Raw genomic sequence first — 25599 nt, forward strand, 5'->3', positions numbered from 1 at the left:
AGCAGATGGGCGAAAAAATCTTGCGCTTCCACATCGTCTCAGCCGAATAGTCTCCAAATATTAGGAGTTTGTGTTCCTTGTAGAATAAGCCGCTCTTTAGGCGGCGAAATATACTCATTATTTCTGTCTTATCAGCATAGTCCAGGTAGCGGACAATCACTTGTCTCGGGCGTGTGCGGTGTTGTAGGGCAGGATGGGAGGTCGGGCCCTAAGCGGTGCGCCCGCTCAACTTTGCATACACTCTCCACATTCAACAGTTTGGGGAGCAATGTTTCACAGAAATGTTTTAAGTCTTTCTGAGGAACCGTCTCCGGTACTCCTATTACCCTCAGATTGTTCCGCCGAGAGCGGTCCTCCAAATCTTGTATTTTCTCCCATAATTTGCGTGTCTCTTGGGCTATCATACCTTGTGGAGCAATGATGCCATCTATCTGATCCTCCATGTTATGCACTGTTTTACCTGTTTTACCTCTGCCTGGAGCTGGTGGAATTGATGCGCTATGGTAGTCGCTAATGTTTCTTGTAGCTCCGGAGCTAGACGTTTGGCCACCTCGACCGCTAGCTTAGCATAGTCCACATGCATCGGGGTTGTCTCTTCCACACTGTCAACTAAGTCTTTAGAGGGTCGGGTGGGAGAGACAGGTCTCTGAGCTGCGTCACGGCGGGCCTCCGCCATGACAGTCTCCTCACGCTGTGCCAGATTCCTCAGAGAGACGCGGGTTTTCGAGCCTGTGGATTGGAGAAAGCGGTCCATCTTGGCCACCGGGACGTGCAGGGCTCTGACGACCAACAACTGGGCTGTGGTGCGGGTCGGAGCAGCTATTATGCGGAGTCGGGACCCGGAGCCACGGTCTAGCACATCCTCACCGCATGGCGCCGGAACCGGAAGTCTCTACACAGTTTTTTTTTACCATCCTTAATATTAAATTCAATGGACTTTTCAATTAAAGACACACCCAAAGGGCAATCAGTCCACCCAAGCTAGAATAATGTACCGGTAGTCGTCTTTACACTAATGGGAAGCCAAACTATGAAATGAAGGATGTCATTTTAAAACTTAGGACAGGGAAAGGGAGGGACAGGAAAAAACCGTCATGGGAACATAGCCATTTTGGAGGAAATTTATCAAACATGGTGTAAAGTGAAACTGGCTCAGTTGCCCCTAGCAACCAATCAGATTCAACTTTTTATTTCTCACAGACTCTTTGGAAAACGAAAGGTAGAATCTGATTGGTTGCTAGGGGCACCTGAGCCAGTTTCACTTTATACCATGTTTGGTAAATCTCCCCCCTTATTGTGTGTATTATTATCATTCAATATAATGTATTAGAGGCTACATCTGGTGTAGATTTTTTGCCTATTTCCAAGGTGGTATACACATTATATCAGCCAGTGAGATTGATTACATTTCATCTATGCTGTAATTTAAGTAATTTTGTTCTATGTATGTCCAATGTCGCTCCTAAAGGGAACCTGTCACCCCCTGTGCAGGGGTGAAGGCCGCTAGAGCCCCCGGATTCTTACCCCATCTCGCCAAGTCCCGCTCCTGGAGCTGGTCCCGGGATGGAGATATCCTTGTTGAAAGAACGGAGTGCGAGCTGCATAGATGAGTCTGATGCCCATAGAGAATGAATGGAGCCGTCATTCTCTATGGACGTCAGACCCATCTCTGCAGCGCGCGCCGGGTTTCCGCCAAAGATATCTTGGTCCCAGGACTGTCTCCAGGAGCGGTACTTGGCGAGATGGGGTAAGTATCCGGGTCTCTAGCGGGGGTTGGGTGGCCTTCACCCCAGCATGGGGGGTGACAGGTTCCCTTTAATCTGCAATTATTATTATTATGATACAAGTGAGCTGACTGGCATTCGATAACCATGCCAGGCTTTTATTGTGGGCATGAATCCCAGAGAGGAAGGACAGATAAAGCAATGCTTTGTCCCACCTACTCACTGGGAATATATCAATTTATAAAAAATAAAGGAATAAAAGGAAGACAAGAGTAAGTTGTACAGAAATGTCAGTGTTATGAGCAGTCTGTCCCATATTGTCACATCTGAAGTTTTTTTTTTTTTTTTTGAGGCTTAAGTATGAAGTATTTTTGTTTGCTAGATTTTTTAACAAAAGAACATACGCATAGTGTTGAGTTGCCATTATGTACCAAATAACTATATTGGTTTTATCAGGCCCAGCTGTCAGCTACCTCATGGGACCAAAATTTCTTGTCTATGTAAGCTGTGCACTTTCAATATGGGTAAGTTCACTATTTAGTTTTGATATATACTGTAGCATTACACCATGATGTAACCTAAGTAATTGAAATTAGCAGGTGGTTATTTGCATACCTCACTGGGAAAGTCATAGAGATCTAAGTGTCTAGACTATGTCCTCTACAACATCCCTGTGCATGGAACATCAGGGGGTATTGCAGGACCTGTTACAGCCTGAACCAGTAATATATTTCTAAACTCCTTAAAGGAGAGCTTAAAGGGGTAGTTTGTGTAAATATTTTTATATGTAAAAGCACTTAGGATGGGCAGCACGGAAGCATTCTCCCTTTTATTGGCTGATTGCTTGCTCTTTTACATGGGCCAATTCCTACCCATCCTACCCAAACATTCAGCAGGTTAGAAGCATCTAAGCTGCTATGTCCCTAGTGCATGGGGTGCTGAGGATGAAGGTAAGTTTCCTACTTTTATCCTCAGCGCTGTTTTCATGCACTTTGTAGTTTAAGCCAAATGCTAATTGGGTGGTTTGGTGCACTGGGGGCGGGACTACCACTTTAGTGCACTGATCCACCCGAGCTCTGCAGTGATAAGTGCTGGAGTGACATCACCGCAGAGCAACGCCCTAATATTCATTAGAAGGGGCAGGCCAGCCAGAGGGGATCGGTGCACCGAGGGTGGTAGTCCTGCCCCAGTGAACCAAACTTCATCATTAGCCTATGGATTAAACTACAAAGTGCTTGAAAACAGCGCTAAGGATGAAGGTAAGAAATCTACCTTCATCCTCAGAATCCCATGTGCTATAAGGAGATGCTTCTAACCTGCTGATAGTTTCCCTTTAATAGAAAGAAATCCCAGGAAAAAGTCTCCACCCCTAATCCTTACAGATGGCTTAGTATCAGGCTGGGGGGCCCTTCTGAGGTACTGTATACTTTGCTGTATACTGTATACTTTATTATATCTGTGATAGATTGATCCATTTGGTGTACATATACATGTGCTATTATTGAAGGTGTTCTTATGTTTCTTTCAGGGGGATCGCATGTGGCATTTTGCCATCTCTGTATTCCTCATTGAACTCTATGGACATAACCTGCTGCTAACAGCTGTTTTTGGTTTAGTGGTAGCCGGCTCTGTACTAGTGTTTGGGGCTTTAATTGGTGACTGGATAGACAGGAAACCCAGAAATAAAGGTATGTTATATGATAAGAATTGGTTCACCTTCTTGTATTCTTTATAGATGAATTATATACTGTATACAAGCACCATTATATTCCCTTTTAAAAATTGACAGTGATTTACTACTGTGCAAAATATAGACCAAAAACCACTAATACTCGCAGCCTTCCTTGTGCATTTACATTAAAATAAAATGGGAAATACTTCAAAAGCAGAATTGCACATGTATATTTTTACATGAGGCCGATGCAACAGACAAAAGCTTCCTCCCCCACCATCACCAAAGCATTGGCTGGAACTACTTTCATTTAAATGCAAATAACAGGTTATATTTTTCCAGCAGGACAACGCTATCCACAAACACATCACTTGTATATCAAGAGGAAAGAAATGGGGACATTATTTAATAATAAATGTCAATTCATTGCTGTGCTAGCGTAATGTTTGAAACAGGTTACAAAAATGCTTAAATAAAAAGGTTTATAAATTGGGGGTAAAATATCCTTAGGATCTTTTATTGTATAGAAATAGTAGGGGATACTGTAGATCCTAAATTAAAAAGAAGGGTAGCTAAAATGTAATTACTTGGAGTTCTATATAGTCAGCAGGTATCTGCCAGAACCCTATATGCATTATTGAACTATCTGATTGTAAGTAATGCATTGAGTTTGCAGTTTGCATAGACTGTATAGCGCTATGGAAAACCACAATGATGAGTTATGCAAAATGATGATCTGTGACTCACTGACAAATAGCTCAGCTACATCTGTAGTTTTAAAAGTGATTGTACATTTCTGTAAGGTAGACTGGCGCGGGGATACCGGTGCTGCGGTCCTTTTTTTGAACCACGGCCCATTTCCCACGCACAGCACCGGTCTATAGGTGACAAAGCCCCTCCCCTCTTTGATGCAGCTCCATTGATTCCAATAGACCAGCGTCACAAAGGGGAGGGCAGAACGTCACACTGGGGGCCCCTGGTGCCCTGGAATAGACCTGGAACTGACCCGCAGTTCAAAAAATGGACTGCTGTACCAGCATCCCTGTGCCGGGCCAGTCTATTGATGTAAAAATCCTAAAGCGACGTACCTTATGGTACATTCGCTTTAAGACTTTATAGTATTGAATTCATTGGAAATGATGGTTTAACCCCTCCAGGACCAAGGACGTAATTGTACGTCCTTTTTTTGCAGTGTGTTTTCGCTCAAGGACATACAGTTATATCCTGAAATAAAACGGGTGCAGGAGCTGCGCCCGTGCCATCCTGTGGTGGGTCCTGGCTGTCAGTGATAGCCGGGCAACTGCCACATCTGCCGCGACCCGCGCCTGGTCAGCTTTTCCTATTTTACAGGCACATTACAATGCAGATCTGCATTGCAATGTAATGTGCCTGTAATCAGGCAATCAAATAGTGATGTCCCCATGGTGGGACAGTAAAATAAAGTATAACACTTAACAAAACACACACACAAATAAATAAGTAAATAAAGTACACTGCCACCGGCAGAGAAAGCAGCTACCAAGCAACACAAGTGTGAATAAGGTCTCACTACTCACCATCCACCGGCAGGTAGAATGCGAAAAAGAGGAGGCACTTACCATATGTACACAGGTGCTTCCTGCTAGTTTGGATCACATGGGTTTTACAAGGGGGGAGTGCTAGCCACAATGAAAAAAGGGACAGAATACATAAAATATGCACAAGCCAAAAGGACAGAAATAGCTGCACATGGTTGATATGAAAGCCTATCAGCTACATTAAAAACCAACATCAGAAGTTAGTATATAATTTGATCAAACCATATTGCCTCATGTACCACAAGCAGGTCTCTGATACACATGAGCCCCTTTCTCTCCATGTCCGTACAAGTGTATAATAGTTGGTGTCCATGCTAAATGTAACCTATGAAGCAACATTGCACCACTATAGACTGAGTATGTTTATGCTGAGGAATAGGCAAGGAATTTCAAGTGGAACCAGAGCAATGTTGGGTTCAATGTTGGGTTCATAGACGTCATTGGGGCTTTGAATTTCCTCATTATGCTTAAATTCCACTAGAATTACGCACCTACTTCGCCAGAGCTGAAGATGAGGGAGTTTCAAGCAGACAACTTTCCCCTTCAATTCCTCGCCTATTCAACATGTGTGAAGATACCCTTAATATGCAGTACATTATCTCTCCTTTTAAGCAATGAAGGTGTCCTAGTAAATCCTCTCAGTGCATGTTTTCTGTTAATGATACATTTTTGCTTCCTCAGTTGCACATGCATCACTATTCATTCAGAACTCATCTGTCACCGCTTGCTGTATAGTCCTGATGCTGGTATTCTCCTATAAAAATGAGATAGAACAGATTTGGCATGGCTGGCTTACCGTAAGTCTGGTTGGTGTGTGATTTCCCAGCTTTAAAGTACAGCTTAAAGGGGTTCTCCAAGATTAGTAAAACATGGCTGGTTTACTCCAAAAACAGTGCCGCATTTCCCATCAGATGGTATTTGATTTTATATGTTTAAAGGGAATCCGTCAGCTCCCGGGCCCTACCTGAGGTGCTGGCAGTGTGCTGTAGCTGGCAGTCCCCCAGTAAGCATGGTGCCTTTTTGGTAATTTTCCGTGCAGCGGATTATGTACAATCTCATGTCTCCTACTGTCACAGAGCAGTTGTTCGTGCCACACTTGTCATTAGGGATGGTCCGAACCGAGTTCGGCTGGGGTTCGTGCGAACCCGAACCCTCGGTAATGATTCCCGCTGTCTGCCCGCTCCGTGCAGCGGGCGGATCCAGCCGGAGGACCGCCTGGAAAAATGGGATACAGCCATAGCCATAGGCTGTATCCCATTTTTCCAGGCGGTCCTCCAGCTGCATCCGCCCGCTGCACGGAGCGTGAAGACAGCGGGAATCCGATGCCGAGCGTTCGGGTTCATCCGAACCCGAATCTCGGCGGGTTCGGACCATCCCTACCTGTCATGCATCCTCCTCCCTCTTCATGAATAATCAATGCTGCCTGGCCTCCTGCTCACTCAGCTGTCAGCTGATTGCAGATCAGTCCTCTGTAGGCAGTTTATCTCTGAAAGAATCTCTCTTCCCAAATGTATTGGAGCTGTGGTAACTCACCTGTCTAGAAACCTGACAGCAGTTCAGTCTCTGGTTCATCCCCTGATGAAAATTAACTAGATGTCTTTTTTTTCTCATTATTGTATCATTTTTAAGGCTATGTTCACACAGTATTTTTGCTCAGTATTTTGGTCAGTATTTTGCAACAAAAACCAGGAGTGGATTGAGAACACAGGAAGGCTATGTTCTCACACTGTTGAAATTGAGCAGATGGCCGTCATTTAATGGCAAATATCAGACGTTGTTTTAAAAAAAAACTGTAATTATTTGGCATTAAATGACAGCCATCCACTTAATTTCAACAGTGTGTGAACATAGCCGTTCAGTGTTTTCAATCCACTTCTGGTTTTGGTTGCAAAATACTGACCAAAATACTGAGCAAAAATACTGAGCAAAAATACTGTGTGTGAACATAGCCTTAAAAATGATACAATAATGAGGAAAAAAAAGACATCGATTTAATTTACATCAGGGGATTCGAACCAGAGAATGACCTGCTGTCAGATCCCTAGATAAGTGAGTTACCCCTAGACCACAGCTCCAACACATTACAGAGGAAAGATTCTTTCAGACATAAACTGCCTACAGAGGACTGATCTGCAATCTAACAGCTGAGCGAGCAGGAGGCCGGGCAGCATTGATTATTCATGAAGAGGGAGGAGGATGCATGACAAGTGTGGCACAAACAACTGCTCTGTGACAGTAGGAGACATAAGATTGTACATAATCCGCTGCACGGAAAATTACCAAAAAGGCACCATGCTTACTGGGGGACTGCCAGCTACAGCACACTGTCACCACCTTAGGTCGTGCCCGGGAGCTGACGAATTCCCTTTAATGAATGGGACAGGGCAGCAGCAATACCACACAACCTGAGGAGAGATGTGGCATTAATTTTTTTTTTTGTAAAGAAGCAGCTGTGATTTACTAATGCTGTGAATGTCTGCCTTTTAACACAAAGCCTGTTTAAAGTCCAATATTATTTTTTAGAACATCTGATAGATAGAAGATCAGGCTCGTTTTTTGTGACATAGAGCCCCTAATCACTTCTTTAATACACTCATAGAATTACATGATAAAATTCTGATTAGTAAAAGCTTAATGTATACTCTATATCTGAGTTCATTGTAAAAAAAAAAAATAATTGTATGCATTAACATTTTCAGCTTCCCCTAGTGGTCACTACAGGCAGCCAGAATTTTATTATTTAACTCCATGGGTAGGATTCCAACCAAGTTAAATAAACTATATTTTAGGAGTTAAAAACAAAATGGAGTTTAAAGAGGACCTGTCACCCCCCGCGCCGGGGTGACAGGCTCTCAGTCCCCTGCTAGATCCCCTTATAGTTACCGCATGTCGCCGAGTCCCGCTGCCGGAGCCGGTCCCGGGACAGAGATATCTCGGTGAGAAGCCGGCGCGCGCACTGTGGAGTGGGGTCCGGCGTCCATAGAGAATGAATGGAGCCGGACTCATCTCTGCTGCGCGCGCACGGCTCCATTCATTCTCTATAGACGCCGGACCCATCTCCACAGCGCGCGCGCCGGCTTCTCACCGGGATATCTCTGTCCCGGGACCGGCTCCGGCAGCAGGACTTGGCGACGCGGGGGGTGACAGGTCTCCTTTAAGTTAAGGGTGGACATTCACTTTAAGAAGCGTATGGATTACTGGTTGTTGTTTAGCAAAAGCTTAAAGAACTAAACCGTAAATATAGGATTCTATAAGAGATCAAAATAACTGTAGAACATTCATGAAATGTAAGTACACAAGATGTAACAATTGCCTCAATGTTATCCCTTTATTTTGGAATTTTTTTGGTCAAAGCCAAAGAATTTTAATGATTTTATTTAATTAACAGCTTAATTTTGCACATATAGCTAGTATGCAGCTAGATAGATTGTTGCACACATTCATATGCGAGTGTTGCTGTGGTTTAGGAGACCAGTAGGAGCAATGAAATTTAAAAAAAATTCTAGTTCAAGTGTAATTTTTGTTTGTTCACAGGTATTCTGCTATGGAGTGGTTATTATTTTAGCAGATCTGGCAAATCTTGCAAGTACGGCGCTGACCATAACTATTCAGAAAGACTGGATCGTAGTTATTACAGGAGATAACAGAAGCCAGCTGGCCGGTGAGACTTATATTAATACATAGCACTCAAGAATTTAGTGATTCTCCAGGACTTTAAACTGATTTAAAAAAGTATTTCTGCCATTTCTATGTGCGCAGTTGTCTCTAATAGCCTGGCACCCGACTTAAGTGTTACTGCACTGCAGTATAAGGCGCCTTACTGCTGCAGCAATTCCATTTTCTTTGCCTTATATTATTTTCTAATATTTTATTTTTAATATTCTAATATTTTAAAAACAAGATATTAATTTTATTCTAAGTCAGTGCGACTAAAACTCCAAATACAGTTAAGAGGGTTTTGTCTTGTTTTACAGTTTAAAAATTGCTTAGCATCACTATGTGTTGACCCCTATATTTTTTCTCTATGGAGCTGTATGAGGGCCTTTTTTTTGCACAGTGAACTGTAGTTTTTATTGGTAGCAGGTAAGAGTTCTAACATAGCAGCCACAGATGCCTTTAGAAGGTCCCTGAGTGCCATGGCAACCAATCAGCACCCTGTGATTGCAACAATGAGATGGGACCAACAACTGTCATTTAACAATGACATCTAGGGAGTTAAATGACCGGCATCAGAGTAATCTCTGATGCCAGCCACAGGCAGAGGGTGTCAGCTATAGAAAGCAGCTTCCTGCTGGGTATTAGCACTTAGCACCTGAAGATTGAGTTGTGGTGCTCCTCCTATGAATGCAGCACCCTGTCTATTGTGTACAGGGAACAAATCTTCTTGTCCTTTCCTAAGAATTAGCTATCATTTAAATCTTGGAGAACTCCTTTAATTGTATTTATTCTATGAGACCTAAACAATCTTAGCTAGTCAAAAATGAAGGTCCACTATGGATAATCTCGACATCATATATGAGGGTTGTATCTTTTGCCATTCACTAATATACATCATTTCAAATTTATTCCCACGTATAATTCCATTAGTAATATTTCATTGTAAGTTCTTAGGCTATGTTCACACTACGTATCAGACCAGCCGTTCCGTGACCCCGGCCGGATCACGGAACGGCCGGTCTGTGCCCGGATCATTGCGGCCGGTACTTAAGTACCGGCCGGATGATCCGTCTGGCCGCAGAGCTCTGATACGGGCAAATCAGCACGCGCACGCATCAGAGCTTCCCATAGCCCACAGTAAAGCAAGCGGCCGGAGCTGCTCGCTTCACTGTGTGAACTGACAGGGCTTTCTGCGGCCGGAATTTACTAAATTCCAGCCGCAGAAAACTGACATGTCAGTTATTTGTGGCCCCGTATGGGATCCCGGCCGGAGAGTATACGTTGTGTGTACGCTCCAGCCGGGATCCCATAAAGAAGCAGGCATTGTTCCCCCGCACAAAAGTACGGCCGTTGTTGCCATCGGCAACAACGGCCATACTTTTACTTAGTGTGAACAAAACCCTTTTAAAGTGTAACCTGTTATAAGGGCTGCCGCCGTATAAGGGGTGAAATCCACATTACGGGTGGAAGGTCGGGTCTCCATGGCTATGAACATGCATACCGTAATGGGCAGAATCCCCAGTGGATCAGAACAGGGGTCACGTGCATTACGGGTTCATGTGTGTTCATAGCCATGGGGACCCAAACTTCTGCCTGTATAGTGGAATTCACTGTTGATACGGCAGCAGCCTTGATGACAGGTAGACTTTAAAGGAGAACCCCAGCTCCAGCTCTGGTGCCGGTATCCTGCAGCTCTGATTCCCCGGTCCTATCCGCTTCTGGGTCTGGGTGGGGACCTAGGACGTGACATACCTGCACAGCCAGTTGATGGCCGAGGTGGGATCCCGGTACAGCCGCCGCCTGGCTGAGTGGGCTTAACACGTCACTTCCCAGGTCCCCACTCAGATCCAAAAGTGTCTGGGACTGGAGCTGCGGGATATTGTCACCAGCAATGGAGCCGGGTATGCTGGGTAGTATGCTTGTCACCCCACTGAGCAGACATTGATGGCCTATACTAAAAACAGGCCATCAATGTATAATGCCCAGAAAAACCCTCTCCTCAGAGCAAAGTCCAATTCCCTTTTGTGTTATTTTCCGAATATGTGTGTGTTTTTTCTTTAAGTGATGATTAATGTGTTTGTCGCTTCATATAATAGTGTAGGGCTGTACAATATGCTGATGCTATATAAACAATGTTATTATCAAGAGGATATAGCACTATACATTCTATGGGGATGCAGGAATACAATCACAGCAGTTAGAAGCAATTACACAGTAACAAAGAGATCCAGTCTGAAGGGCATAGGGTAGAAACCTCAGTAGCTAAAGCAGCTGGAGGGCCACACATTTACAGTCCACTGCTTTATTGGTGATATGTGTGCGGCACATTAATGTGATCTAAATGTTTGTAGGAAAGTGTTATGTCTGTTATTTTAACACTGAAATAGAATTATTCATTTCTTCTTGCTTTTGTTACATGTGCTTTGATGCATTGGTCATGCTTCAGGCCGTATGAATACGGATGACTTGGTTTCCTTTGGGATTTTTATAATTAGTACACCCTTAGATGTAACGTTTCCTAGGCTTTTAATTATTTCCATTGAATTATTTTTTGTACAGAAGCCAAATATACAATATTAATAGGATATAACCGTGTGTGTGTGTTTTTTGCAAAAGGAATTTACTTTATAAACAAAGCATCTATAAGGTTCCCATACATATTAGAGGAAAGTTTCCATTGCATATCAATGATATCTAAATACTTTGAAGCTTTTCATATCAGAACACATATTATACAGAAGGGCTTCATGTTTGGCTTAATTAATGCAGTGTATTGCTGTCTGTTTCACTGACTACTCCTAAAGTGGATATTCCCAGTATTTTTTAACCTACTTTTTGGTTCCATGTTGAGTGCCCACATGAAATATTATGTGCCGTTCCATAGTATGTATAAAAATAGGTATTCTATGCAAAGAAATTGATTTAAAAAAATAAATCTGTTTCTATTATTAGACATCTTACATTGATGTCAGTGGTGGCGCCCCCTGCTGTTCCTTGTTCTAATTTCTGTATCCACCTTCTGCAGCTTCCAATGATGGACATGCAAGTTCCTTTGCTGGCCTTCTCACCGCACCTTGATATTTTTGTAGAAATTTTTATGTCATAAAATTTCATATGTGTATCAGACATCCATAGAAATATTGTTACAGGGAGGGAGAGAGGAAATGGGAATGAGAGTATATTTTTGTGTAGTATTATTCTTTTCTATAGTTTATAGAAGTGCGTACAGGTAGTCTGTGAAGCACAAATAATAAATAAGTAGGATAAATTAATGTGGGGTGCAGAGAGGAAAATTCGATGGAAAATTAAATCCTTATGTATTAGTGAGTTGAGGAAATACTTTCTACACAGGTCAGTGAAGGAAGGCAGAAGCAGGGCCGCCATCAGGAATTTCGGGGCCCCATACAACCAAAGTGTCTGGGCCCCCCACATTAATAAAAAAACAATTGTGTGTTCGCCCCATGCCTTGCTGGGAGGTATAATTTGGTTCAGATCAATTCTAGAGAACTGGCTCATATACCCCATTTTCCCCAGTGGCTTAAAATGTAACCTCTGTTATACAGTTATAAAATTGTAGAAATTAAATGTGAACAAGGTGCAATTCAAACAGACACTTACTTGTATAGCTGCCTCTTGTGCTCTGTATGCAGTGCATTATATTCACCCTTGCAACGTACAATTTATAGCGTGTCTACAAGCCCAGCGGGGCTCATTATGATGGAGACTAAAACTTATACAAGAGTGGGGTAGGGGTTCCCCTGTATTCAGAATGCTGTTGAGTACTAGGCAATGCCCCGTTTGGGGTTATTGAATTTCGAGGGTCTGGGGGGCTGTTTGATTTGTATATGTTCACCAATATCAGCCCCCCCCCCCCGGTAAGCTCACTAACATAGAATATGTTGATAAGGCTAATATAATGAGGCTGTTCCATGTTAGTGAGCATATACAAATCACCCCCCCCCCCAGGCAGACTAGTTTAGCTCACCCAAGCCAGTGATAGCGAATACATGGCGGTGAGAACGCTTTCTAGGAGATCCTGTTTGTGCAGCAGAGGTGTCTTTATCCTGCTCTGCATAGACCCTCGAAATTCAATAATCCCAGACGGGGCATTGCCTAGCACTCAACAGCATTCTGAATACAGGGGAACCCCTACCCCACTCTTGTATAAGTTTTAGTCTCCATCATAATGAGCCCCGCTGGGCTTGTAGACACGCTATAAATTGTACGTTGCAAGGGTGAATATAATGCACTGCATACAGAGCACAAGAGACAGCTATACAAGTAAGTGTCTATTTGAATTGCACCTTGTTCACATTTAGGTTCTACAATTTTATAACTGTATAACAGAGGTTACATTTTAAGCCACTGGGGAAAATGGGATATATGAGCCAGTTCTCTAGAATTGATCTCACACACAGACACCAGCACACATGTATACAGACATACAGACACCAGCACACATGTATACAGACATACAGACACCAGCACACATGTATACAGACATACAGACACCAGCACACATGTATACAGACATACAGACACCAGCACACATGTATACAGACACCAGCACACATGTATACAGACACCAGCACACATGTATACAGACATACAGACACCAGCACACCAGGGCACGATGAAGTTTGAACTTCTGCAACCTGGAGAAATCACCTGATATCACCTGCAGTCCTATGTAACACCACATAACACAGTGGTATCTCTGAGTACAGATAATGTAGTAGATTTCACCTGCAGTCCTATGTAACAGCACAGATAACACAGTGATATCTCTGAGTATAGATCATGTAGTAGATGTCACCTGCAGTCCTATGTAACAGCACAGATAACACAGTGATATCCCTGAGTACAGATGTAGTAGATTTCACCTGCAGTCCTATGTAACAGCACAGATAACACAGTGATATCTCTGAGTATAGATCATGTAGTAGATGTCACCTGCAGTCCTATGTAACACCACAGATAACACAGTGATATCTCTGAGTACAGATAATGTAGATGTCACCTGCAGTCCTATGTAACACAACAGATAACACAGTGATATCTCTAAATACAGATAATGTAGTAGCTTTCACCTCGGGGCGCCCCTACTAAATGATGTTCTACAAAATAAGAGAACCGTCATACAGTGACTCACCGGTGACGTCTTCTTTGATCTGAGGCGTCACTTTCCCTTTTCCTCTCCATCCGGCCCAGACCTCCATGATGATTCCTTCCAGATACGTTTCATCCCCTTAGAACCTGCGAGACAAACAATTTAGGCTCCGCACATTTCTAGCAACTTCCTTTCCTTTCTCCCCCCTGTAGGCTCCCATAGTAACTGCGCTGTGTGGGATGCCCCCTGTATGTAGGATCCCCTGCTGTGCCCCCTGTATGTAGGATTCCCAGCTGTGCCCCCATGAGCTAATAATGCCCCCAGAGGTACCCCCATGCACTAATAATGCCCCCAGAGGTACCCCCATGCACTAATAATGCCCCCAGAGGTACCCCCATGCACTAATAATGCCCCCAGAGATGCCCCCATGAGTTAATAATGCCCCCAGAGGTGCCCCCATGAACTAATAATGCCCCCATATACTAATAATGCCCCCAGAGGTGCCCCCATATACTAATAATGCCCCCAGAGGTGCCCCCATATACTAATAATGCCCCCAGAGGTGCCCCCATATACTAATAATGCCCCCAGAGGTGCCCCCATATACTAATAATGCCCCCAGAGGTGCCCCCATACACTAATAATGCCCCCAGAGGTGCCCCCATATACTAATAATGCCCCCAGAGGTGCCCCCATATACTAATAATGCCCCCAGAGGTGCCCCCATACACTAATAATGCCCCCAGAGTTGCCCCCCATATACTAATAATGCCCCCAGAGGTGCCCCCATATACTAATAACGCCCCCAGAGGTGCCCCTAAAAAAAACAAACATCTTACTCACCTAATCCGCGCTGTGCAGGCAGCAGCTCTTCCTCCTCCTCTTCGGGCTCCATCTTGCGAGCCGCAGGGACGGGACTTCCGGCAGACGTGATGACGTCACATCGTCACGCCTGCCGGAGGGGCACATGATCACGGCCCGGCCTCCCATAGGCTGCTGGTATGAAGTGCCGGCAGCCTATGGGAGAGAATACAGGAGGAGGACGCTGACAGGTCCTTCTCCTGTATTCTGATCGCTTTAATGTTCCGCCCGCTGTGCGGGCGGAACATTAAAGCGATCAGTGCATCCCGAGAAGCTGCGTGGCCACAGCTTCTCGGGATGCTCAAAAACAGGTGGCAAGGGGGGCCGTGCGGACCCCCCTAGCGTAGCGGGCGGGGGGCGGCGGCCGGCGGGCCCCCCCCCCCCGTGTCTCTTAGGGTCCGGGCCCCATACGGCAGTACCACTTGTACTGCCCTATCGGCGGCCCTGGGCAGAAGAACTGAGGTATGAAGAGCCAGACAGCAATACACTGCTAGGATATACAGCTTTTTAGAGGTCAAAGGGTTTACACTGGTTCCACAGAAAGGGTAGAGACCAGAGCTGCAGAGGCTTGAGGAAAGAAGAACATTACACTGGAAAGTGTCTTTTTTTGTGTGGATAGTGGCATAAGGATCTTTTTACATGACCCGATCTTCAGCCACCCACAGTGGCAAACATGTGCCCATCAGTGAGAACGCAATCGTTTGTAAAGTGTCTTTACACAGCACAACAAAAATGAGTGGCCGGGCCACACGAACAATACCTGTATTGTTTGCGTGGCCTTTAAAATACATTGCTGCACAAAATGCCATGGCCTGGCTGAGAGATTGCCCGCTCAGCCAGTCAGCGACTCGGGCAATGCCCTGTACGCGACGTTGCAAATGGAAGAGCTGAAGGACACCGGTGGCTGTTAGCTGGACCCAGGAGCATTGCTATGGGGCACAAGGATAGGTTTACTTTGTTTTTTATATTCTTGTACCCTACTGCCTTCCTGTCATTTTTGGATTTCATGGGACTTCTCTTTTAAACTAGAAGGTTGCACTATAAAGAGTCCTCTTGTTGCTCCAGTCTTATGTATCGTTACAATAGTATACAAGTATGTGGACATTTTCTCACCTCTATGTAATCAATTGTGTTTGTGATCTCTGCCTCCTATAGGGATGAATGCAACTGTGAGAAGGATGGATCAAGTAATAAATATCTTTGCCCCATTATCAGTGGGCCAAGTCATGACTTGGGCTTCTAATGTGGTTGGCTGCGGATTTATTCTCGGTTGGAATCTGGTTTCACTGTTCGTGGAATTTATTTTTCTCTCCAGAGTTTATAAAATGGTACCTCAGCTGGCTGTAAAAGCACAGCAACCCATCGGAGAGCATTACATAGAGCGACAGCTGGAACTCCTAAATGTACAAGGTATGGCATCTTATAAAAACGAGACTCGATATATAGTTTAAAAGCTATAGTCTTGTAATTTAGAATGTTAGAATAGGCACTAAGGGCTAATGCACCTAACTATGTATTTGGATGCTGTGTTATACAGATACTGAATATGGCGGGAAAGAATTGCTCTGGTAGCAGACATGCTGTAACGCCTGGAGTAGTGGATCCACTGGGCCGACACTAGCGATGGCACAAAACCGCACCAGGGAGCGGAGTCTAAAGGGCCGCTGGTTTTCACCAGAGCCCGCCGCAAGGCGGGATAGGCTTGCTGCGGCAGGCGACCCCCAGGCCGCTACCCCTGGTTTGGTTGCTAGTGACAGCAGGCGAGGCGAGGCAGGAGCAGTAGGCAGGAGATGGTGCTAGCAGAGGTCTGTAGGCGTAACCGCAGGTGACAGGCTGAACACAGGAGCGATAGTGTGACAGAGGAGCAGGAACCAGGAACAAGGACTGGGGACCAGATAGCGGACAGGAATCAGGAACAAGGACTAGGGACCAGGTAGCGGACAGGAATCAGGAACAACAGGGAGCTGGACCAAACACTATAGGAAGCATGTAGAGGCTCCAACACCTGGAAGGGGGCAGGGCTGGAACTTATAGGGGAGTGATTGACATTCAAGCGAATTAGGAGCGCACTGCCCCTTTAAATCTGAGACAGCCGGCACGCGCACGCCGACCGGCACAGCGACGGGCAGGAGCGCGGTGAGGTGAGGCGCCCCCCGAGGCCCAAGCAACAGCAGCGCCGGGTCCCTGCATATGGACACCGGCTGCTGCAGAAGTGGGAGAGAGGGTGCGGTGGCGGTCCGGAGCACGGGACGTCGCCGTGGCCCTAACACATGCATACATTTATTTTTAAAGCCTATACATTTCATTGCTTATTGTTAGAATAAAACATTCACAGTTAGACATATGCATGTGGTGCTAATCACTCAAACGGGTCCCAAGCCCCCTGTATTTCCTCAACTGCATTGGAGATGAGATTGAATGGAGGGCCAGTCATACATGCGCCTTGATGCTCCATTCTTTGTCTACGAGAAGATTAAGACAGTGAACAGTCAAAAAAGGTCCCTACACTTAAAGGAGAAGTCCCTTCAAAGTTAAAAATCTTCGGCGGGTGCGGGAACATAATAAAAAAAGCTTATTTACCCATCCCCGTGCCCTCACAGTGCCGGCTTACCAATTCCTGCCATCCACCGGTGTCCTGCAGCTCCTCCAGCTACAATGTTACATACCCTGCTGATGGATCACCGGTTCAGCCAATCAGTGACTGGGGGGGGGGACACCACTTCAGTCACTGATTGGGTGACCGAGCAATCCCTCATCCAGGCCATGACGTTGCAGCTGCAGAAACCAGGTACTTGACCCACTTGACTGCTGGACGAGAATGACATCTGGCAGCTGACAGCGGCCACACAGGGGCACAGGGACCCTACATTCTTTATTACGTTCACACACACCCCTGCCTGCCTAAAATTTTTTACTTTGGTGGGACATCTCCTTTTAAGGGGTATTCTGCAGAAATACAATTATTCCTTTACATGGCAACTACATGGCAACTACATAGCAACTCTGCTGCCACCAGTGGCTGTGTTCGAACTGAAGGGCTTCAGAAGCTCTGATGCTCACACAGTTGGATATCACTAATGCTGCTGCATGCAGTGTTAGCAATACAGAGCCTCTCCTAAGGGCCCTATTACAGCAAACGATTATCGGGCGTACTTGGACGATTACCGTCAATTCCGGATGACAATTGTTTGGTGTAATAGTGCCACGATCAGTTGACATGCAAGATATCGGCTGGTCTTTAAAGAACATTTTCTTTAATAAAGTTATATTACAAAGTTATATTAAGTTATATAACTTTATGAAAGAAATATTTTATGCAGAATACCCCTTTAATTTTACAACCATAATTGCAGATGTAAAATTCACATATGTGGGATGTTTTACCATTGGGGTCAATATAACTAAGTGTTTTTGAGCCATTTTTGGAAAGTGAAATGTCCATTTTACGTCTACAGATAGCTTCAATGCGGTTGCTACTTGTTTCCTCTAGAAAACGATCCTCTAATAAATGACTTTTCTTTCTGTAGGTGACCTGCCAATCTGCTCAGTCATAGGAGACTTCATTGGCACACCAGTCATTCCCAGTGTACCCAATATAGAGAGGCCCCGGACTCCAGAGCCACCAGCAGGACGCGCTTCATCACTTCCAGTTTGCTTCCAAAAAGTACGCAGAATGTTGCGTACCTGTACAGACGGCTGGAAATCCTACTACAGACAATCTGTTTTCTTAGCAGGTTTAGGATTGGCCTTCTTGTACACCACAGTCCTGGGCTTTGATTGTATTACTACAGGTTACGCCTACACTCAGGGGATAAGTGGCTCTCTGCTCAGCATACTCATGGCTGTCTCTGCCATCTCAGGATTAATGGGCACCTTTCTGTTTACCAAACTAAGAAGACATTACGGCTTAGTGGTCACAGGAATTATATCCAGCTGCCTCCATGTTAGTTGTTTAATGCTTTGCGTATTTTCAGTCTTTGCTCCCGGAAGCCCGTTTGACTTGAGCATTTTCTCTGTCATTATGGGGGTGAATTCTTCATCAAACACCGAAAAACTGCATCAGAACCAACTCCATATTTATCCATCTCAAGGGAATATCAACCAGCCTATCCTTCCAGACCGCTCCTCAATCCACTGGACTAACAATACTGTGCTGTTTGAGAGTGTACGTGCTGGCGACCATCCAGACTCCTATATCTCAATCATACTGCTGTTTTCAGGAGTAATATTAGCAAGAGTGGGTATGTTCACATTGGCTACAATCTACAATTATTCCTAAATATAGTTGGCCATATATATTATAATATTGTACTTTGTGTGCATCTAGTATACTTTTCTTTCTTTTACTCAACCATTGTGAATTATTTAACTACACCCTAAGGCCCCTTTACACAGAGCGGTAATCGGGCTGAATAAGGCCAATTTGACTGATTATGGCTCCGTGTAATAGAGACAATGATCAGCCAATGACAACTATCATTGGCTTATTGTGTATTTTGGTCTGGTCCTAAAATCAGCGATCTGTGATGTGTAAAAAAAGTAAACTGTATACATTACCTGTCCATGGTCCCAGTGTTCTTCTGCCCTCTGTTCACTTCCCGGAGTCGGTGAGGTAGCTTCAGAGCGGGTCTCTGAACTCACAAACTGCTCAGCCAATCACTGGCCGCCGCGGTCCCGTCCAAAGATTGGCTGAGCGGCCTGACATTTCAGAGACCCGTTCTGAAGCTACCTCAGCAACTTCAAAAAGTGAGCAGAGGGCAGAAGAACACCGGAACCATGGACAGGTAATGTATACATCGCTAACAATGTCTGTGCAGCCCTTGCTAAAAGATTATCGAGCAGTGTAATAGGCTCGGTAAGCAAACGCCGATCTGCTTAGAGGGGCCATTGAACCGTCTAATATGGCCCTTAGACTGTTCACACCATGTTGTTTTATAATTATCAAAAGACGGCTGACCAAAGAGACGGTCGCAAAACAATCATTGTGTGAACATAGCCCTACTATGCACCCATTATCATATGCACAGTAAACCAAGATTTCAAATGGCACATGTCTTGCATGCAGTACAAGTGTAATGCAGGTTATGCTACTTTCCTGAGGCCTCTTTTAAAGGCTTGAAAGTTTCTGTGAGCAACTTGTCCACTTCTCCTGTCCACTGGTTTTGGTACTTCATCAATATGGCGATGGCATATCTTCACATAGGACAGTGTTGTTACTTGAGTCAAGAATATTTTAATGCTTGACTGCTCAAGTAACAAACCCCCTTGAAATCAATGGGAGCCCTGAGCATTTAACCAGGTGCCCCCTAGGATCGTTTGTCCTCCGTTTTTGAAGGTGTATGGTCTCCTTTACCCTAGGATCAAGCTTGATCGACCATGCTTGTTCAACACTAATTGTTCCCACTAATTTGCACTTGGCCAAACTGATCATGCATTTCATATGAACAGGTTTGATCAGCATGTTTGACATTTTATTTGTCTTGGAATAGGTTGGACACTACTTTAAATTTTGTATTGGTATCCAGATTAAGTATATATCATCTAAATGTATATGCAACTCTCTAACTCTAATATGCAGCTGTGTTGTCAGGTGTGTTTTGTAAGAGCAGCATACAATAGAGGGGTGGAGGTGCTAAGTATATTGGTTTTTATACTTTTTATTTCTGAGACTCTACAGTGGGAATTTATTAGTTTATCATTTACCATCTTATACCTGTTAGAATCTTAAGCCCCTATTACTCACATCGATATTGAGAAGGAAACGAGCGCCGACCTGTCAGATAAGCTCTCCCTTCCTCCTCACCCCCCACCCGCTGCCTATGCTATTACACGCACAGACAACAAGCTAGGAGGAGCATTGAGGAAAGCGACGGTCTGCTGCCGCCACTCCTGTTACATATACTCCTGTCACAGTGACAGACAGCAGACCATTGCTGTCGTGATCGTGTTGATTTCGCACAGCGTCCCCTGTCTGTCCACTTGGCGAACACAACACAGAGCCAGCAAAAATTCACAAACACTTTGTGCAAAATATGCACCTTTACTTGGGTCAGCACCAGACACAGTTATGATAACGTCACCCTATATGTATTTCTCAACCTGTCAGTTACTTTCTGTGGTTCCCGGCTATTTAAATTGTTAGATACTATGATAGTGACCAGGACATCTAAGCCATAACACAGACAGCCAATGATAACATTGTGGGGTGCACAGGAGACTACTAAAGGCCTCCAAGCCTACAATTTTAGTACTTCTACTATACCCTGCAATGTCTAAAAGGATTGTGGTTACAGCAAAATAGACATAGGGGGATTTATCAAACATGGTCTAAAGTAGAACTGTCTCAGTTGCCCCTAGCAACCAATCAGATTCCCCCTTTCATTTTCCAAAGAATCTGTGAGGAATGAAAAGTGGAATCTGATTGGTTGCTAGGGGCAACTAAGCCAGTTCTACTTTACACCAGTTTGATAAATCCCCCTCATAGAGTATTTCAGTGTATTGTGCATTCAGTGAGTTGGAAAGTTAGTTAAAAATTTAAATTAATTTGGCCTGTCCATATTAGTTTGAACTATTAAACTAAAACGCTATGATCACACACTTTAACAGGTAAAGGTAAAACACGGCTGTAATTCTGGGGTAAAAATACAGCTGTATTTTCATTATAATGTACTCCATTTAAGTCAATAAGAAAGTGGCTGGCAAAATGTCCATAACTCATTACGACCGCACAAATGATGAACACGTTCATTAACAACTGCTTTTGCAAAGTATGGCTGTTTTCTTCTCAATCTATTTACAAGTTTTGTCTTCACTTGAACTTATGACCGTATTTAATTTTATTTTACTATGTGTAAACCTAGCCATTCTCAAAACGAGAGCTCACTCCTAAGAAAATGGAATAAATTCATAAAATAGTACCCAAAAATACTACACCTCATGGCGACTGCAGCACTCTCCCTTTCTAGTGAGTGGTGGGTGGTTTACACACCCAGACACTGACCATTCAAAACTTTTGACATGTCCCTACAAGAGTGCTAATGTTTTTTTTTTTTTTTTTTTTTTAAGTAACAGTGACACAGAATGTAATTCCAACAAGTTACCCTTATAATAGTAACACTATGCCGTATTTTACACTAACCTTATTTTATTTTCCTATTTTCTGTTGGTTGTAATAATATTTTGGTATATTTTATCTCTTGTAGGTCTGTGGTCCTTCGACTTAACAGTGACTCAGCTTCTCCAGGAGAACATTCCGGAATCTGAGCGCGGAGTCGTCAACGGAGTGCAAAGCTCAATGAATTACCTGATGGATCTAGTACATTTCATCATGGTCATTCTTGCTCCTCAGCCCCAACAGTTTGGGCTCCTGGTTATCATCTCGATCCTGTTTGTGATCGCTGGACACACCATGTATTTTTTTTATACCAAAAAATATAAAACAAAAGAGAGGGAATCACCGAATACTCCTGCCTGATAGTCTTGTGATTAACCATTTTTAAGTAGCTAGTGCTCCTTGTAGTATAATCTTTGTAGTATGAGTTTTAGCATGAAGTGTTGGATAACTTTAGCAAACTTGTCCAATGTTCACCTAATCTGTTCCATTTCTTTTTATATTTTTATTTTATACATGAACCACCATATTCCATATACAGATTCTATCAACTTCACTGGAAATAAACAACATACATTACTTAAAACACCAAATCTATGCTTTTGCCTATATTATAAGTTTTTGTATTTTACTGAAACATCTGGATATCTCTTGAGGTGGATTATGATATAGTCTGCCATTGCAGTGATGGAAAGTGGTATAGGTATAGTGTTATAGTGCCTATTCTGTGCACAACACAGTCAGGTTACTCTGACCAATATCTGCTCTTATGAATATTCATACTGTGCCTACTACTCTATAATAGCTCTCTGTGTGTTTGTAGTTCTTTTTAACTCCTTGGTGTTGAGATCCGCACACTAGACTGAAGGACACTGTACTATCATGCACAGATCTAATTCTTATTGTTAAGATGCAGACACGATAGTCAGTGGCCTCCGCAACTCTACTGCCCAGGATATTTGGTGGGGGTGGGGGAGGGGGGGGTGTAATAATTTTATAGATGCTAGTCTGCAGCATAGAGCCGAGGCTGACAGTGGGCGCCCCTGGCACAGCATTTACTTTGATGTAATGTAATATCAGTGACTCACAGTTGATGTCTTCTCTTGAGTTGTCCTTTTCCTTTTTTTCTGATTTGGACTGCCATGACTTCTTCCATCTGTGTCTCATGGCTGCACAGTTTGAAGCTTAGCTCTGGCTGTCCATGCATAATGGGAATTGCAGTTTTGCAACAGCTGGAGGGTAGAAGAAATAATATGTGTCCCCTTAATGCACTGTGCACTCCCAATGAGGTATAATGGATCTCAATTCCCCTCCCCCGAAGAGGAAATGTTGTGGATACCCTCTGTATCCAAGTGATTATCTACCTGCTACTGATTAGATAATGGAAAAGGTACACGTGTACACGGAAGGATTATGCCGAACAGCAACTTAGAATAATGTCCAGATGTTACAAGATGACTTAGACACACTGAGTGTTTGGGCGTCCACTTGGCAAATGAGGTTCAATGTGGATAAATGTAAGGTTATGCACCTGGGTACTAATAACCTGCATGCATCATATGTCCTGGGGGGAGTTACACTGGGAGAGTCACTGATGGAGAAGGATCTGGGTGTACTTGTAGATAATAGACTACAGAACAGCACACAATGTCAGTCAGCTGCTTCTAAGGCCAGCAGGATATTGTCATGCATTAACACAGCCAAGGACTCACGGGACAGGGATATAATATTACCGCTTTATAAAGCTTTGGTGCGGCCTCATCTGGAGTATGCTGTCCAGTTTTGGGCACCAATTCATAGAAAGGATGTCATAGAGCTGGAAAGGTACAAAGACAGGCAACTAAACTAATAAGGGGAATGGAGCATCTTAGTTATGACTAGAGATGAAAAGAATTACATTTGTTTAGTCTGGAGAAGAGACGTTTAAGGGGAGATATGATTAATTTATTTAAATATATAAATGGCCCCTACAAGAAATATGGGGAAAAGATGTTCCAGGTAAAACCTCCTCAAAGGACAAGGGGGCATTGCCTCCACCTGAAAAAAAAAGGTTCAATCTCCGGAGGCGACAAGCCTTCTTTACCATGAGAACTGTGAATCTGTGGAACAGTCTACCCCAGGATCTGGTCACAGCAACAACAGTAGAGGGCTTCAAAACAGGGCTAGACAAGTTCTTAGACCAAAATAATATAAATGCATATGTATAGAACCTATCATCATCTTTCCCCTTCCCTCCATCCATCCCCTCCTTGTATACTCCCCTTCCCTGTATCCATCCTCTCCTTGTATATCCCCCTTCCCTATATCCATCCTCTCCTTGTATACTCCCCTTCCCTGTATCCATCCCCTCCTTGTATATCCCCCTTCCCTATCTCCATCCTCTCCTTGTATATCCCTCTTCCCTGCATCCACCCCCTACTTGTATATCCCCCTTCCCTCCATCCATCCCCTGCTTGTATATCCCCCTTCCCTGCATCCATCCCCTCCTTGTATATCCCCCTTCCCTGCATCCATCCCCTCCTTGTATATCCCCCTTCCCTATATCCATCCTCTCCGTGTATATCCCCCTTTCCTGCATCCATCCCCTCCTTGTATATCCCCCTTCCCTGTATCCATCCCCTCCTTGTATATCCCCCTTCCCTGCATCCATCCCCTCCTTGTATATCCCCCTTCCCTGCATCCATCCCCTCCTTGTATATCCCCCTTCCCTGTATCCATCCCCTCCTTGTATATCCCCCTTCCCTGCATATATCCCCTCCTTGTATATCCCCCTTCCCTGCATCCATCCCCTCCCTGTATATCCCCCTTCCCTGCATCCATCCCCTCCTTGTATATCCCCCTTCCCTATATCCATCCCCTCCTTGTATATCCCCCTTCCCTGCATCCATCCCCTCCTTGTATATCCCCTTCCCTATATCCATCCTCTCCTTGTATATCCCCCTTCTCTGCATCCATCCCCTCCTTGTATATCCCCCTTCCCTGTATCCATCCCCTCCTTGTATATCCCTCTTCCCTGCATCCATCCCCTCCTTGTATATCCCCCTTCCCTATATCCATCCTCTTCTTGTATATCCCTCTTCCCTGTATCCATCCCCTCCTTGTATGTCCCCCTTCCTTATATCCATCCCCTCCTTGTATATCCCTCTTCCCTGCATCCAACCCCTCCTTGTATATCCCCCTTCCCTGTATCCATCCCCTCCTTGTATATCCCCCTTCCCTCCATCCATCCCCTACTTGGTTGAACTTGATGGACATGTCTTTTATCAGCCGTTGTAACTATGTAATACTCCAGCTTTATTGCGTAGCAAGCAGTTTATATAGTAAGCACAAAGCAAAGGGTGGGGTGTATCCTATCCGTCGTGTTCATTGGTTTCTTCCATCAGTCACCTAGAGATAAGAACAGAATCCGGGAGTGATACAATGATGGGGGGAGCCATCTTGGAGTAGGATACCTCTGCCATCATTCACAACAGTACAGCAAGTGATTTCAGTTAATACTACGGTTTGTCACAGTATAATGCACTGATATAATGTGCACCCCCTTTAATAAGTTGTTATACAATGCCCCCCCCCCCCCCCCCCCCCCAATAATCAGCTATATCTTATTGAGGCTGTGTATTTCAAATCGCTTCCTTCTGGGGGGAGGGGAGCCTGCTTGAATAATCATAAGATCGTCCATGTGGCCCATAGAAGAGAGTGGCGGTCTGTCGTCATTGTGATTTTAGAACATGCTGAAAGACCACGATCAGCCGACAGGGAACAGGTAATAAAAGAAAGACTGAGATTACTCCTCTTCTCAAATCTAGTCCTGGCTTTGGCTTAAAAAAATCTGTCAGCTAAATCTCTCTGTAAACGCACCATAACTCAATGTGAATGTATAATTTAAT

At 44.3% G+C, this 25599-nt stretch overlaps 1 protein-coding gene across 2 annotated transcripts; it reads left to right on the top strand.

Moving 5' to 3' along the window:
• Positions 1–1212: 1212 nt before the first annotated feature.
• LOC138784778 (ferroportin-like) lies at positions 1213–22241 on the top strand. 2 transcript variants are annotated; one of them, XM_069960467.1, is made up of 8 exons: positions 1213–1277; positions 2181–2248; positions 3253–3412; positions 5655–5770; positions 8508–8634; positions 15757–16011; positions 18129–18842; positions 21804–22241. In XM_069960467.1, exons 1-8 carry the CDS (start codon positions 1271–1273, stop codon positions 22073–22075), a joined length of 1719 nt encoding a protein of 572 aa, XP_069816568.1. In that variant the 5' UTR covers positions 1213–1270; the 3' UTR covers positions 22076–22241. The 2 variants fall into 2 exon arrangements, with proteins under 2 accessions (XP_069816568.1, XP_069816569.1); XM_069960468.1 differs by lacking the exon at positions 1213–1277 and adding an exon at positions 1314–1368.
• The last annotated feature ends 3358 nt before the right edge of the window (positions 22242–25599 follow it).

Source organism: Dendropsophus ebraccatus, chromosome 2, assembly GCF_027789765.1.
Source record: "Dendropsophus ebraccatus isolate aDenEbr1 chromosome 2, aDenEbr1.pat, whole genome shotgun sequence".
Lineage (NCBI taxonomy): Eukaryota > Metazoa > Chordata > Amphibia > Anura > Hylidae > Dendropsophus > Dendropsophus ebraccatus.

Excerpts from the sequence above, each read along its gene's own strand:
- LOC138784778 (XM_069960467.1), top strand. Across the intron at positions 2,249-3,252 it reads GCTGTGCACTTTCAATATGG|GGGGATCGCATGTGGCATTT; the intron begins GTAAGTTCACTA and ends TGTTTCTTTCAG. Across the intron at positions 5,771-8,507 it reads TTTGGCATGGCTGGCTTACC|GTATTCTGCTATGGAGTGGT; the intron begins GTAAGTCTGGTT and ends GTTTGTTCACAG.